Genomic DNA, 16,720 nt, shown 5'->3' with positions numbered 1-16,720 from the left:
AATGCTAGTGTATTATTTATCATGTAACTCATCTATCCAAATCAAACCATTCCCTGTGTGAACACGACAGACGCGTCAGTATGAGCACTTTATAGAACAATGACAGGTCATCCATAGACAACAACGGGAGGGGCGGAAAAAGTAGGACCAGTCGTGAATGTATCGGCTTTCTACTTCTGTCGGCAATAGTTGTACCCATCTCATTCATATGTGCGGTGCCCAGTTGTCCGTCGTCCAATAAGGCGATGCTAAATTGGCTTCCCATACAGGTCATTTCATTACAGAACGCCAATGTGATGTCTGGTTTGCAGTCTGAACAGAGCCCTCACGTAAACGGAACGGTCGCCTTCTTAGATGTTTATCACATGTTATATTTATTTAAATTCGAGTATTTATTTATTTATTAAAAAAATTGCAATATTTTCAGTTTTATAATAAGATTTTATTCATTAGGCAGATTATATAGGTACATTACTAGCTTTGTAATAATCACAAAAATAGTTGTAAAAAAAGAATATAATTATAATATATCAGTGCGAGGGTTGGAGGCAGGCTGTTAACATTCGACATAAATAGTGCACACTAAACTTTGTCAGTCATACTTATTACAACGTTTTTATTAGCTCGTATTCTTGTTTGCCCGTTGGTTGTTTGTCCGGTACAAATCTTGCAATCGATTTTTAACTAACTTCCTGACTAACTAGACCTTTGAAACTTTTAGAATATATCAGAACACGATGCCAATGCATTCCTTTACATTTTTAATTTTTAGCCATCTTTAAGCAGAATTGAATTCATTTTCAGTTAATTCTGTTTTGTATCTAAAGTTATTTCAGAAAAATCCGAAAAAAGTAAAAGACTATTATTGGTTGCTAAGTGGGTGGTCCTAACAACTAAATTATTAATATATACGTGCGTTACTATGGAAATCAAAATGAAATGTCAAAATGAATTTCAGTATTCTATTTGTTTTTTATTTACTTCATATCAAGTACAAGTTTGAGCATATTGAGCATAATAATTCAACAGAAAATTTAAAAACGTTGTATATAAAAAGTTCTTTTTATCTTGTAATTATTTGTTTTCTTTATCTTTTTTATTCAACTAATAATTCACAAGACTTAAGAATGTAACATTATTTTTATTGAACATACTCAATTTGGAAAGCTCTTCAGAGGATATTGTTAGAGCCATCAGTTAAAATTTGTCGTAAGTAGATAAGATACCTATAGGATTGTGGTCAATCAAATGTGGAAACCCGAGAGACACAGGTTCGTTCCTATTGGGTGTCGTATTTTTTCTATTCTTTATTTATTTGTTTTTATTGAACTAGGAATAAAATTTGCAGATGGTGCTAATTGGTCTTTTTAAATTCATTAAACCCTGCCTAAACCAAATCATAAACAAATAATCTCTTATCTATAACACATCCAAAAGTATATATGGTTCAGGGCTCGAAATGGACCGGAGCGCCGTTCCTGTTCCTGAAATCAGTAAAAATATCGCTCCGTCTCGTGGAAAAAATAATTTGACCATCTGAACTAGATAGGCCATATTATAATAGAAAATCTAACATACTTATTTTCATGAAATACACAAAAAAATGATAACTTTGTATTGTTCTTCAGAAAACTGTCATGCGCTCCGATTCGTAAACTTTTCCATTTCGAGCCCTGATATAGTTTAATGGCATAATTTAAGATATATTATAGATAAACGAATATCTATTATCTACTATGACTTCGATTAGGCAGGGTTTTATTCAATTTTAAAAACTAACGTAGGTACACTACCAATCTACACATTGCAGTTTTAGTTCAATAAAAACAAATACGTTCAAATGACAAAGTTTAATGTGTAGTTAGGTACTATTTATGTCAGATCTTAAGAGCTTACATAAGTGAAACGGCAAATAATTTTCAACAGTATGTGGAACGAAATTTCGCCGAGGTGTGAGCACGTCAATTTGTTTTGTGATGGCGTCGGAGGAATATATTCTTAAATCGTGTAAAGATGACTAAAAAACGTTCCGCATGTACTTGAAAAAGAAAACATGTCAATGAATATACTATTATTATTACGAATATAATAATCAATATAACATTAAAAGGACGCATGTTGAATTTTTATGACAAATTATATTTCGTTCGGCTTGCGTCATTTGCACAATCCGCGCATCGCCTAATCACGATCTTTTTAGACCATGCCTCAGCTGAAGTATAGCCTTAAGAGCCTTCACCCTTCGCCTCTGTTGGTATAATATGTGCAATTAGTTAAAGATAAAATAATATATATTGTAGAACAATTAATTATTGTATGGTCTCTTCGGTGGGATCTAATGACATAATCGTCGCACAGATGATTAATTTGGCCATTGAGCTACCTACGTCTACAATTGTTGGCATTCTCGATTGGTTCCATTAATCTCGACTAGAAGATGCTCTTCCACGTCTTCACTGTCTGACCTTCTAGTTGACCAAACCCATTGCCCACTGAAGAAGGAAGCCGGTACATTACATGACTGGTCCTACGTTTTGCTCCTCCCGTTCTCTATGGATGACCTGTCATTGTCTAAAGAGTGCTCATACTGACGTGTCTGTCTTGTCGGAGTATTCTTAGTTTCAGATTATTTTAACGTATCTTGGAGACCTTGGAGTTCATCTGATTTAGTGGTTATGTGTAATTAATAATTGGAAGTGACGATCAAAGTAAATAAACTTCTTCTGTGTATAATAATATCATAATACACTAGGACGATTGTCAATGTGACGGTCGATTCTAAACGACAATAACTAATAACTTATTTATACTCTTCAGTCATTATAGTGTTACATTCCCAAATGGTCCCCCATTTGGTGATGTCAACTGTGAATCTGGAGAGGCCCAAATCGATATCAAACCAACAAATAGTGGGTTGATTACGAAAATAAATATTAATAAACCGGCAACATGGTTGCCGGCGAAATTTAATATTGGGGAACTCCGCATTGTGTTGGTTCGCAAGCGGCGGTTTTTTTTTTTGTTTTGGCGCGGCAGAACGTGGCCGGCTACCAGAGAGAAAACACTGCCCCCCCCCCTGGGTGCGCCACTGATTTGCTAGACCTAGGGATTGATCCTATTACTGTATATAATGGGAGGAAAACGAATCAAATGAAGGGCGGCCTAGCCTAATCAACACCTCATTCATAGTATAATATGAAGTGACTAATTATTTATCGCAGTAAATATAATAATATCCATAATATAATAATATCCATAATATAATAATATCCAAGTGAACAATTGGGATGCTTCCGCCAAAGGCAGGCACACATACCTATTTGTTTTTCCCATGGTCTTACAATGGCGATTGGAGCAGGGCTCGAAATGGACCGGAGCGCCGTTCCTGTTCGTGAAATCGGTAAAATTATCGCTCCGTCTCGTGGATAAAATAATTTGACCGTCTGAGCTAGATAAGCCAATAGAAAATCTCACTTATTTTTATGAAATACACTTAAAATATCTTCAGAAAACTGTCGAGCGCTCCGGTTCGTAAACTTATCCATTTCGAGCGCTGGATTGGAGACAACCAAATTAATTAACTCCTGACCACCACATCTTCATGTGTCTTGTATCTTGAGATAATGACCTAAATTATTCAGAGCAATCTTTCATTGTAAAAATAAAATTTAATTATTGCAATAAATGTTATCAGAATAATATACAATTGTTTTATTACAAATACATATTTAATAAATAAAGAACATACATAATTTGAAAACACTATAGCACCAATAGAAATAATCTCTTTGAAAAATTGATGTTTATTTTTCATGTATAAGTACGTACGTATATATTTGAGTGGTTATCCTATGGGCCCTTTTGATCTTATTTGCAGGGGTTTAATTAAACTTTGAGAAATCCGTTTTTTTAAGATCTCGGTATAAGTTAACAATCATGTTATGACTGGCTTGAACTGCTGCCCCATTTCAAATTTTCATACGAATAGATTGCGTCATTTGCGTCAAAGAAAGCCACCGCAGCTCTTCAATTATGTCTAACCCCTTCAAACCAAAACAATGCTCAATTGTAACCCCAATTTATTATCCACAATTAAAATCACACCCATCACAATTACTATCAGATGTAACGACTGTAACATTACGAACCAAATTCGCTCTTATGTAACGCATTTCTTGCAATTTCGAAGGATGTGCTTCATTACATTTGTAGTCACAATCGTCACACTCTGACACCTGTTTAACTGAGCGTTGTATAGTTTTTAACTTCTCAATACGTATAGAGTCATAGTCACAAAAGTCGCATTCGGGATGTTTTCGGCCGGCGTGGGTCGTTTGATGGCCTTTAAATCTGCCTAAATGATTACATCTATAGCTACAGGCATCACATTTGTATACTATATGAGTGGAGTTATAATGCTTTTGTATTTCACTGTAGTGTCCACTTTCAAAATTACATGAAATACATTTTACGATGTCTTCGTTAATTCTGAGATTTTTTTCTCTTTTCAAATAGCGAGAATTCATAAATTAAAATCGCAATCGTCGCATTCGTAAGGTTTAATTGCTTCAATTAATTGCTTTTGATGTTGTGGATTATATATTATGCATTTTTCATGAACGGTTGTGTGTATATTCAACAAACGTGAGGATGGAAAGAGTTTATAGCAAGTTTTGCACACGAAATTTCTCTCGAAGAACGTCCTTTCTTCCACTTCAATGACGGCTTCCAGGTCAGATGAGTCCAATGGATCCCGTGCGTTCGCGCTGGTCTGGGACTGGAAATGTACCTAAAAAATCATGCCATTCGATTAAGGCCTCCGGAGTTCTTAAGGATTATGTAGATATATGCCATTTAAACAACAGTAATCAGACAAAACAGAACAGTGACAAAACAGAACAGCCAGGAGAAAAATTAAACATTAATTTTTGTGGAATCTATTTAGGTTAGGTTAGGTCATTATTTCGTCTAGTCACCCAATCATTTTGAACATATATTGATGAAGATGAGATATCCTAAGCTTGCCGGCAAAGTCCCGTTTATTCGAGGCTTTCTAGCGATTAGGAATGCAGAAATTAGGTATTTTTTCCGACCATGTCCGATCCTAATAGGATCGTATGGGCCTCCACAGAGTAGAGGTTTGTATTAACAGATTTTGTTTTTACGAGAAATGGATGTCAGCCACTTGCTCAACCGATTAGGTCCACACCCTGACTCACACACAAATTGAAAAACAATATGTGTACTTGCCAGACCCAGGATTCGAACCTGGGACCCACGGCGTTATAGCCCAACGTGTAAGCCGCGCGGCCACCGTGGGTGTTAGGTATATAATGATTTATCATGGCGTATTGAAAATCTGTGCTATTAAAAATCTATCTCCATAATAGAGATAGGACAATTTCAATATTAAATTTATATTTTGCCTGAAAGGTCATAGTTATACTTATCGTTGTTCTGTTTTGGCATGTTCTGTTTGGTCATGGAACCTTCCTCTACGTTAGGGATGTTAATAGGGATGATGGGTTTCGGTTAAAACGTCATGGCTTCCGGCACTGTCAGCAAAATCCAATATTCAATCCGATATCTCTGGTCATAACGTTTGACACATTACTCTGAGCAACGTTTGCTCTTAGCTAATCGGATTCCTTTTGGCATTCTTAGAGCGACGTTTGCATTCATACACATACACTCCATCATAACACAAATCTCTTGATAATGGCCTCTGCAGCCCGAAACGCCGGGAAAAGAAGGAAGTACACGCGGTGGAAACCCAAGAATCTATTATGAACATAACAACCGTTAAAGTCTTAAACATTATATATCTTGTTTTGGTACTCACATGACTAGTATTAAATCATGATAAAAAAAAAACAAATTGTCCTATTCAAAAACTCAATCAAGGGTATTCAAGAGATTGATAAATATGCTGCACAACGATCTGTCTCGCCTCAATTTAAAAATTACCAAGTTTTGTGCAATAGCATCTGTCCTGATTCTGATTAGCCCCTGATACCTGGGGGTGAACGTCACGGTAAATGTCACTTGATAAAGAGAGCTGGTTTCACAAACGGTAATTGCTGGAGCAACATTCAACTCTTTGCGGAATGTCTAGAACTCATGGTTAAAACCAAATGCCGTGTATTCTACGATTGGAATAGGACCGTACTGCTTTACGGTAGCGAATAATGAAAGGTACCTTATACTGAGCTTCGAGGACAGGCGTTTTCGATGCCTCGCGCCAAAACTATCAGCCTCTGACTGTGCCACAAGGGCGCTGAGTATCTCACTCACCATGTGAATTACCTTTTCATGATTGCATCAGTCGCCAAGGACTGGTGTGTGTATCAACCATCTCACTCACTATATGGTTTCACATTTGGGACTCGTCGACCTATCGGAATGTCTCCCAATATCTCGCCAGACCCATCAACCCTGACAGTGCCACAAGGTCTAATGTCTGCCGATGATCTCAAACGGGTTAATAATAATACAAATACACGTAGTGGAAGAGAGTCCTGCCAGTGACTGCCGTATTCTGGGGGTACCGAATTGGAAAGCGGCCACAATGGATAGGGACAAGTGGAGGGAGCTGTTGGAGGAGGCCAGGACCCACATCTGGTTGTCGCGCCCCTGATGATGATCATGAGAGGAAGAGAGTCGCAAACACGGCCTCCTTAATACTAGGAATAAGACCAAGTTAATGGTTGTCGATCGGGCTAACCTTTTACCAATTGCAAGTACCTACACAAGCAACAGTGGACGAGTTTGTATATCTGGTATCGACCGTTGGTGGAAAAGGCGGATGTGAAGCGGAAATAAGAAGGCGCACAGATTGCAAAAAATGCAATGACACGTCTTACCACTACATGGAAGGCTCGGGGAATTTCGCTTGCCACAAAAATGATGCTTGTGCACACATTAGTGTTATATTTTTATACGAAGTCCATGGACCCTGAAGGCAATGGAGCGGAAGGCAATTGATGCCTTTGAGATGTGGTGTTGGCGCCGAATGCTTTGTATTTCTTGGACAGAACACATGACGAACCAGTCAATCATACAGAGACTGCAGATAAAGGAACGGCTCTCGACAATATGTCTGAGACGCATTCTGCAGTTTATTGGACATATTTTCCGGCGCGGACCTGACAACCTGGTATTTTGGGTGGCCTCCAGGTAAGGTGAAGCAGAGTAAGAGCGTCTGCGCGATGGAGCGACCAAGTGAAAGAGCTGACTGGGGGCACCATTCATTCTGCCCAGAGAGAAGCGGAAGATCGAGAAGGATGGCAAAATTAAAAAGTGGTCACGATCCTCAGCCATAAGTGTACAACCAAGAAGAAGAAGAAGACATTAATAAATAAAATATCATTTACCTGGTCTTCTGGCACGTCAGCGTAAGAGCATTCTCCGAATTCATACTGTAACCCAGCAGCATCTTCGTCCTCAGGCGAAAACTCGAATTCACATTTGACTTCTTTGTAATCGACTATTTGAATATCCTGCAAATCATATTTTAATATAGCGATAAAAAATCGTGATTTGTACAAAATATCGTTAGGGATCGATATGAGCTAGGCGCGCACACATGAGAATGATTTGGGGGGAATGGGTAACAAAATCCATCAGATGCCATTGACTTATCTTAAGGTTATACTTCAGTTGAGGCATGGTCTAAAAATATCGTGGCTAGGCGATGCGCGGATTGTGCAAAAGACGCGTGCCGAACGAAATATAATTTGTCATAAAAATCCAACATGCGTCCATTTAATGTTATGTTTATTGTTATATTACTAATAATAATAGTATATTCATTGACATGTTTTCTTTTTTAAGTACATACGCAAAGTTTTCTAGTCATTTTTACACGATTTAAGAATATTTTCATTTGACGCCATGACAAAACAAATCGACGTGCGGACACATCTACTGTCGGTCTAAGATTGGCGACTAGTGAGAAATTTCGTCGCACCTACTGTTGAAAATTATTTGCCGTTTCACTGAAGTATTAAAGCAAAAAATATATACATGGTATTTATGTAGGTACCTATATGTTTTAATAAATGCAATTCACTTATTTAAAAAAGACACGTTGAGCACATAACAAATTTCTAATTCAAGATGTTCACAACATGATATTTAGAATAAAAAATAAATCTACTGGATAAAAAGCAAGGTAGGTAGAGAAAAAAAAAACAAAGCAAAAAATTATTTTATAGAACAGAAATAAAATAAGAATACAATAATTCAAAAAATTTTAAAAACAGAATAGGTACATAATGCATCGCTAAAAATGTCTATATCTATAGGGAGTGCATTGACCAGCCGCACAGCCCTCGCTATTGGTGCCTGGTGAGCCTGACATGAGGAAACAGCTTTCACCTAAAATAGGTCATTGCTGCGACCATGCATGTAGTAATTGACGGGTGCATAAAATTTTAAATATTCTAGAATATTGGGATTGGAAACTATACCACGTGAGAGCAGAGAAAAATGCTTTAAGAGCAGAAGTGACCTACGAGCTTCAAGAGAATGAAATGTGAGCATGTCTTGAAGAAAGTTAGTCGGAAAATATTCGTTTGAGAAGCTGTCGTCAAAAGGAAAGTAATTATATAAGTACCTACATTAAAATAAAGATGTCAAAGATTTTTTTTCTGAACACGCTCTAAAACAATATTGTGACACATATCGTTAAGACGATACTTCAGTGAAACGGCAAATAATTTTCAACTATAGGCGCGATGAAATGTTGGACTCGCTGGCATTCGAAGAGCGAACGTCGAGGTGTGAATACGTTAATTTGTTTCGTGATGGCGACGGGGGTATTAATTCTTAAATCGTGTAAAGATGACTAAAAACGTTACCCATTTACTTGAAAAAGAAAACATGTCAATGAATATATTATTATTGTTTCTAATAGAACATACGTTAAAGTGCCCACCACCACCCGTTATATATGCACAGCCGTGGATATGCACGGCCGCTTTCTATGACGCTTTAAACGTGTCTGAAAGAAGTGATTTTAAGTGCTAAACAGAACATTAAATGGACGCATGTCGGATTTATATGACAAATTATGTTTCGTTCGGCATGCGTCATTTGCACCCGCAATCCGCGCATCGCCTAGCCACGATCTTTTTAGACCATGCCTCAACTGAGGTATAGCCTTAAGACAGTTATAAATGTCTGCTGGCTACTATAACCTACTGAATTTAGTGAAATCAAAGGGGTACACAGAGTCTAGGCAAGAATTTTGGTCCTGTATAAGGGAATCTAACCTCAAATGTTTGAATATCTTCGTCAGGATTCTCTAGTTTAATTTTTACATCGGGACTGTCTGGATGCCATGCTGGTACATCTAGCCTACTCGTGGACGGTTTCTGGTCATATATATATTCTTCTTTAATTGGTTCACTTTTTATTTCATCCATTTTAACTTTTGTAATGACAGCAGTCAATATCAACGTCGATGATTAATAATTTAGTCGCCATTTTTTGTAGCTCAATATTGCCATTATTTATAATCAAAAAAATGTTGTCATTTGAAAATTTTAAATACTTGTTTTCATAAATAATTGGAGAAGTAAATTTAATAAAAATAATATATCCTAAAATGATTCACATCAAAAAATCGTCATACACCAAAAGAATGTACTTAATATTTTAATTTCAAGACTAGGTACTAATTTATAATAATTATTACTTATTGGAATTATATTTATTATCAGCTGTTCTGTTTAGCTGGCTGTTCAAAGTACCAAATTAAAATTATTTAGGATTGATAAAATTATTGAAATTCTTAATGAGGACAAATATTATTAAAAACTACACCCACGATAATGTTATGTAGGTAATTACATAAATCACTGTTGTAGGCAGACTCACATATTTATTATTATTATTTTATGACAAACAAGTTAGATAATAATAATAATATATTATTCTATATTATATTCTTATATATTACATAATATATTATAATATAATTATATATATTATATTCCGGATGCCGCCAAAGAGTACGACACTTCGTATCCTTGTGGCACAGCCTCAAGGGTTCCGTCGCCGTGGCCAGCCCTCCCTCATCCTGCAGCGGTGCTACAAGAAAATATTACACCAATACCTCTGCATTTATATTTAGATAATGATTAATTATATTATCATAATCATTTAAATCGAGTGTCCGTCTGAATTCGTACCGAATAAAATTATTGTCGATGGTTCTGATTTTTGTCTATGGATTGCTTTATGTTATTATCAGAAATAAACTGCATCATTGAAGACGTCAAAACTATGTTATAAACAAGAAAACCCATTTTAAAACTACAAAATGGATATAAAAGTTGAACCCATAGATGATTTATCGTTTGACACCACGGAAGATGTTTTATATGACAGTCCAAACGAAAGGAGTAGTTTATACATTGGCCGGAGCGAATGTCAAACAACTGACAACCGGTACGTTGTATCTGTGAAACAGGAGGAAATTGAACTGACAGGAAACAACGACAAAACACAGGTTATTATAATTCAATAAAATGCATTACTATCATTCTAACTATTCCTACAATAAACCCAAGTCTTTGCTTAAAACCCGCAGGCCAATTCGAGGGTTTAGTGTCAAACAACACTATCTACAAAAGTGCAACTTTACAGGAGAGCCAAAAATCGTTATTTTAGATTCTTGTAACTCAACTAGGGAAATGTTTATTTAAAACCTAATGTTAATATTTTATAATTTATTGTGTATTGTACATTTATCTTAGCTTATGATGATGTTAAAATTTATAGGGATAGTTTTAAAAAATATATGAAAACAAGGGTAACTTATGTAGTTAGCGTTAAACTTTACTGACGATTTAATAAGAAATTAGAAAAGATTGACATAACGTTGTTTGACTATCATGTAGCCATAAATGTAAAATAACGTTATCTCAAAAAAAAAAAAAAACACTTTTTTGTAGATAACGTTGTCTGACTTTAAGCACTCGAATTGACGTATAATTTTCTCAGATTTCGATATCGCCCAGAGAACACAATGACAATGGGAACTTACTTACCTAACGGGTGTAGCATAATAGGGTACAGATCTCGAGTGTGAAAAGCTTTGGAATAAACTAAAACACGTGTTAAATAATATGTTACGACTGTATCAGATTCAATATTGGTAATATTTTAGGACATTCCGCAGTCGTTGTGTTTTTTGGGTTTTCTGACGTGACCATCATTAAGTTATAAAGCAATCTCGCTTTCAATTTATGATCTCTGACGACTGGCTTCACATTTATATTAATTACCTACCTAATCTATTATGTGGGTCAAGCCTTCTGCTTGTACGTATATTATGACAATTCGGTGTACTCGCGCATTCAATATTTGATGACAGTCGGCGTGTTTTGTTTTTCTTGCGTTCTATACCCTAAAATTCGTTAACATGGCCCATACCTAGCGACTGACACACATATCTAAGTTATTAGGTCCTGTGTTCTGTGGCGGTGCCAGATTCAATCATAGGAGTAGCAGATATGTTTTCAATTCCTGGATCCTGGATTTGGTACCGACATGTGATTAATGTATACCAACATAAGAACCCCACACTGCCGCTTTCCTGTCTGATAATTAAGTTTATACAGAGTATCTAACAATGCAATTATTATTTGTAAATATAATGTAAACTAACCACTTTTTAATTATTTTAACCGCGGAGGAGAAAGTAATATTTAGGGCCAGATGCTTAGTCAACCTTATAATATTAGGCGGCCGTTTAGCACACGGTGGTGACGTCACATAACAGTGGCAAAATTAAGAAACACTAGTGAGAACTGACATTAGTTTAGTATATTCTACAGTCCTACAAACGTATCTGAAGAACGGTAAAAAATGGAACTGAGAACTACCATATAGACGCCGTATTGAAATCGTCATTCGAATGTCAGATTCTGTCCAGTTGCGAGTCTTTATTGGGTAGTTTTCGACTGTGACTCCCTCATCAACCTATGCTGTTTTGAAGTGTATAAAGTATTCTCTTTCGTTTTGAATGTTAATCGATATTTTTAGATTCGTTTTATCTTGTGTTCGAATAAACGAAATAAGTGTGTATAATTATTAGACAGTAGTGACAATTATGTGAACAATATGATGTGTTCAGTATTTGACCCTTAGTTAATGCATATTTAACGACGAACTCTCTGCATCTGACTCTTAAGTTTTAATAGGTACCTCTTCATCCGTACCGTACCTGTATCTCTTTACCTTTGCAATATCCTAATTAAATTAATGTTCAAAATGTTATTTCTTCTAGAAAGAGACGGTAATGACAAAAGGAAATGATCCAGTGGTCATCAAATGTGAAGTGGAAACTGACGAGTTTCCTTCGACAGCTGTCAAGGAAGACGTCAAAAATGAAAACATTGTAATAAAGATAGAATATCAAGATGTCGGAGGATGTTCTTCACAATATCATCAGGTGAATGGAATTGTTTTTTCTTCTATTTGGCTTTTTCGACTAATAAAGTAAATTATCATTTCTATTATAATATAGATCATAATCATTTGAAAACATCAGAAATATACCTATTAATCTCCCGCTTAGGCGGCAGTCGTGAGTCCCAGGTTTGAATCCTGGGACTGGCAAATACACATATTGTTTTTCAATTTGTGTTGCGAGTCAGAATATGGACCCAATAGGTTGAGCAAGTGGTTAACACCTATTTCTCATAAAAACAAAAATCTGTTAATACAAACATACACTATGTGGAGCCCCATCTGATCCTATTAGGATCACACTTGGTAAAAAGTAGAAAGTTCTTTACAGGCTTAGCCATCTACACTCTGCCTAGTTACGACGAAATTAACTGATAGTTAAACGATTGAAGGCCTTCTCAAATTTTATTTATATTGGATAACGGCTTTTATAGTATGAATCAAGGTAGCAATGATAATACGTAGATTCCTAGCCGGTATCCGAATCTCCAAATTTTTAGCATTCGATCAAGTGGATATAATATTATATTATAATATGTTCATACTTCATTTTGAAGTATCATGTCGCTGGCTAGGGATTGAGGTTAGTATCTATTATTGGTACCTAGGTACCTTAATTCAAATTTAAAAAAAGCCTTTTACTTTTGAGAATCGCTTCAGTTGCATGATTTTTAATAAATTAGTAATTGGATAGGCTGAAGATAGCTGAATTGCTACATGTCCTCCACAGAACAGATAATAAATAGAATACCGATAGGCCATATTCAACACGCCGCATGGTGAAGCAGGATTTTGAATGTGTGTACGAAAATGAAGCACGCATTATGCACGTGCAATGGTGTGTGTAATACACCAACATTAAACGTGCGCAAATGCATAAACCGAGAACAGTTTTCAGTATTCGATGTAAAACGTATTATTAACACGTGTGTAAGTTTAAACCGGATTCTTCCTTACTCGAGTCGGTTACCTGCTATCGTCTTACCCGTTGTGTATTTCAGTTCCCTTTATTTCTGAGTTCCCTGATGTCCTCCCTGAAACCATATTTTCTTCCCTTCGCGCCCTGCATACTCGACCAACCGTGATTCAGAACCTTTTTTACAAGCTTTTATTAATCAATTTCTTTGTTATTTTTAGCAGACCCAAGATGACAAGAAAATTAAAATGGAGACGTCTGAACCTTCATTATGCTCTGATAATAAGAATTCACAAGCGAAAGTGTACGAAATTCAAATCAACGAATTAATACCCGTCATTGAGATAAAAAAAGAAACATTCTTCGATAAAAATTACGTCTGTGACATATGCTATATTTTTTTTTCATCTCTCGATCTGTTAAAGAAACACAAAATTGCTATCAAAGGCGATGGTTCCCTTTCGGGGAAGGTTATTTACTACAAATGTTCACAAACGGGAAGAAGATCGAATAAAAAAAACCTAGAAAATGGCAGTGAAAAAATTAGCAATGAGAGACGTACGTATAACATATTGGCATCTAACTACTACAAGAATAAGACCGCGAAAAAAGTTTACAAATGCGGTGAGTGTTATTATAGTTTTATAAAAGCCGATAGCTTGGAAAAACACCTATTAACTCACACTAATGAACACCGGTTTAAATGTGATGAATGTGACTACAATACCAAGTTTTATTCGTCCTTGAAAGTTCACAAACGTACTCACACTGGAGAAAAACAGTACAAATGCAACGTGTGTGATTACAAATGCACGCAATCTGGATGCATGAGTATACACAAAATGACTCATACTGGCGAAAAAAGATACAAATGTAGTGAATGTGACTACAAAGCCACTACTTACGGCCGTTTGAAGTCGCATATTTTTACGCATACCGGCGAAAAACCTTTTAAATGCGATGTATGTGCATTTTCGTGTTCTCAATCGGGTTCGTTGAAAGTTCACAAGATGCAGCACACGGGAGAGAAGCCGTACAAGTGTGACATTTGTCAATACGAATGCTCGCAAAGAAGTAATTTAAAGAGTCATAGGATGGTTCATACAGGGGAAAAACCTTTCGAATGTGATATATGTGGTTATAAAACTGCGGCAGCGTCAATTTTGAAAAGACACAAACTGGCTCACAGTGGGGAAAAGCCGTTTAAGTGTGATAAATGTGATTATGAATGTACGAAATCGATGTGTTTAAAGAAGCATACGCTGGCAAAACATGCGGCACAATCGATCAAGATGGATTAAACGAGATATATTAATGACTTTAATGTGAACATAATATGCATATGCAAACGTGTATATTATATATTATGGTATGACTATGTAGGTAGGTAATGTTAGTGATGTCATTTTACGAGTCTTATGCGTCAATTACATTGAGCTACTTTACGAGCTGCTTGTTGGCGAATTTACAATCTGCCTGTAAAGTCTCCCTGTGTCATTATTGAACAAGCTAACAAGCAGATTGTAAACAATCTACCGAGAAAAGTTGAAAGCCGGTCAACTTTACACGCAACACGCCGGCGTGTGAGCCTGCCGCGTCTGCGCAGTAGAGCGTAGTAGCAACCTCCCGGTAAAAAAACGAAATACGTTATGTCAAAATAGTCGCTGGCTTGTGGCTTCTCAGTGAATGGAAAGTTTTTTGTGTCATCATCACAATTGCTGTAGCTGAATCGCCCGCTTTTAAATTCGCCAACAAACAGCTCGTAAAGTAGTTCAATGTAATTGACGCTTTAAGCATTCAAAAATAATACCAATTGAATACATTTCGATTCAAGTAATACTTTCTTTGGCGCAACGGCGTCAGCGGTGTCGTGTATCTTAGCCCTAAGACTCCTAATTACGTGTGCAGTCTACATCATAATATGTTGTGACAAGTGAATGCGTAGGTAAAATGACGCTTTAAGGTGACTGCTGTCATTGGCTGTAAGTTTTTAAAAATCAATTAAACCCTGCGAAAACCGAGCCATAATAGATAATATCGTCCATTATATAAAATATCTAAAATAAATCATACATAACTTTGGATATTTTATAGATAAACTAATATTTTTATCTATTGTAGTTTGGTTTAGGCAGGGCTTAATGAATTTAAAAAAATAAACCAACAATATGTGCAATAATATGACGTATTCTTAATCCAACGAAAACAAATAAGTATGAATGAAAAAGTGTGCATTTTTTTTTCGTATCGCCCAAAATATACTAAATCTATTATGGTTTGGCTTAGGCAGAGTTTAATTGATTTTTAAAAAATAATCAACACTAACTGTAAATTGCAGTCTTAGTTCAATAAAAACAAATACGTATGACTAACAAAGTTAAATGTGCACTATTTACGGCGGATCTTACCATCCTACCTCCACCCTTCGCTAGTGCTGCGTGGTATCTTCGAACCCATTAAAACACAGTCGGAATGGAGACTGAATTTTCCTCGTGTTTGAGACGTGTGCGCCACTTTCCTTCATTATTGACTGCAAATATTGGTCTTAGACATTTCATGAATATTGGTAGACCATTTTAAAAATTCAGATGTTTACAATTTCCAAATAGGGATCTTATTATTTATTATGGTTATTTTTACAACCTTTTCTCTTTTTTATATTACTATCATTTTTTATATGCGATATACTGTACTTAGATATATATAATATGCATTAAAGTATTATGAATGGTATTACAGCTCGATGCAAAATCATCTTAATTTAAGTCACACTTAACATTAAGCATCATCCAGAGTTGCTTATTTTGCTCGACTTTTTTAGAAGTGTCTTAACCGTATTTTAAACGGCTTCATTATGTACCACTGCTTTTTTCTGTACATTTATAAATTTCCTATAACATGTACATTGTGAATGGATACAGTAGGCGACGCAATCTCACATGTTTTTGGCGTCCTTAAGAGATATACCTATTATAGGACTTATACGTTTAAGCTAGGGGTGGCAGGTTATATGAAAGTATGGTGAAGCAGGCATGTTCCTATAAAAGTATGGTGAGGCAGGCTGGCAATCAAGTTGCGGCAAAACTTTCACGTATATGGGTACGTTATAATGTCGGTCAAAAGGCCAAAGTAAATCCTATGTGATGCCCAGCATTTTTTTTATCGCGTCGCTATTTCTCGTAAGTTGTCGGTTTTTGTTGGCCTGCTTCATTCAGTTGTATGAGAAAGCTGATTCTTTGCCCCTCTTTTTATTTAATACCTCTATGCTTTTAAGTATGATTCTGCATCGCGCACTAAGTTATTAGCAAATAAACGCAGTTATGT

The 16,720-nt window shown here is 36.0% G+C and overlaps 2 protein-coding genes across 2 annotated transcripts; one reads left to right on the top strand and one right to left on the bottom strand.

The window, feature by feature from the left end:
- Positions 1-3,698: 3,698 nt before the first annotated feature.
- On the bottom strand, positions 3,699-9,534 carry LOC147076760 (uncharacterized). Its single transcript, XM_085941348.1, has 3 exons — positions 9,276-9,534; positions 7,374-7,499; positions 3,699-4,789 (listed from the first exon to the last, which is right to left on the bottom strand). The coding sequence occupies exons 1-3, from the start codon at positions 9,426-9,428 to the stop codon at positions 4,523-4,525; spliced, it is 546 nt and encodes a 181-aa protein (XP_085797474.1). The 5' UTR covers positions 9,429-9,534; the 3' UTR covers positions 3,699-4,522.
- A 688-nt stretch (positions 9,535-10,222) lies between these two features.
- On the top strand, positions 10,223-16,720 carry LOC147076759 (uncharacterized). The gene is made up of 3 exons (XM_085941347.1): positions 10,223-10,516; positions 12,299-12,463; positions 13,618-16,720. Exons 1-3 carry the CDS (start codon positions 10,328-10,330, stop codon positions 14,695-14,697), a joined length of 1,434 nt encoding a protein of 477 aa, XP_085797473.1. The 5' UTR covers positions 10,223-10,327; the 3' UTR covers positions 14,698-16,720.

The sequence above is a fragment of the Rhyacophila brunnea genome, unplaced genomic scaffold (genome assembly GCF_057557595.1).
Source record: "Rhyacophila brunnea isolate RB1 unplaced genomic scaffold, BYU_Rbru_1.0 scaffold_13, whole genome shotgun sequence".
Taxonomy (NCBI): Eukaryota; Metazoa; Arthropoda; class Insecta; order Trichoptera; family Rhyacophilidae; genus Rhyacophila; species Rhyacophila brunnea.
Note: the sequence above shows the minus strand (reverse complement) of the source record. Positions and strands in the feature narration are given on the sequence as shown.

What these genes read in the sequence shown, in the direction of transcription:
- LOC147076759 (XM_085941347.1), top strand. Translation starts at nt 10,328, where the DNA reads ATGGATATAAAAGTTGAACCCATAGATGATTTATCGTTTGACACCACG. An exon ending in GAAACAACGACAAAACACAG is followed by an intron (nt 10,517 to 12,298) that starts GTTATTATAATT and finishes TATTTCTTCTAG; the next exon opens with AAAGAGACGGTAATGACAAA. An exon ending in GTTCTTCACAATATCATCAG is followed by an intron (nt 12,464 to 13,617) that starts GTGAATGGAATT and finishes TGTTATTTTTAG; the next exon opens with CAGACCCAAGATGACAAGAA.
- LOC147076760 (XM_085941348.1), bottom strand. Translation starts at nt 9,428, where the DNA reads ATGGATGAAATAAAAAGTGAACCAATTAAAGAAGAATATATATATGAC. An exon ending in AAGATATTCAAACATTTGAG is followed by an intron (nt 7,500 to 9,275) that starts GTTAGATTCCCT and finishes TATGATTTGCAG; the next exon opens with GATATTCAAATAGTCGATTA. An exon ending in CTGACGTGCCAGAAGACCAG is followed by an intron (nt 4,790 to 7,373) that starts GTAAATGATATT and finishes ATGATTTTTTAG; the next exon opens with GTACATTTCCAGTCCCAGAC.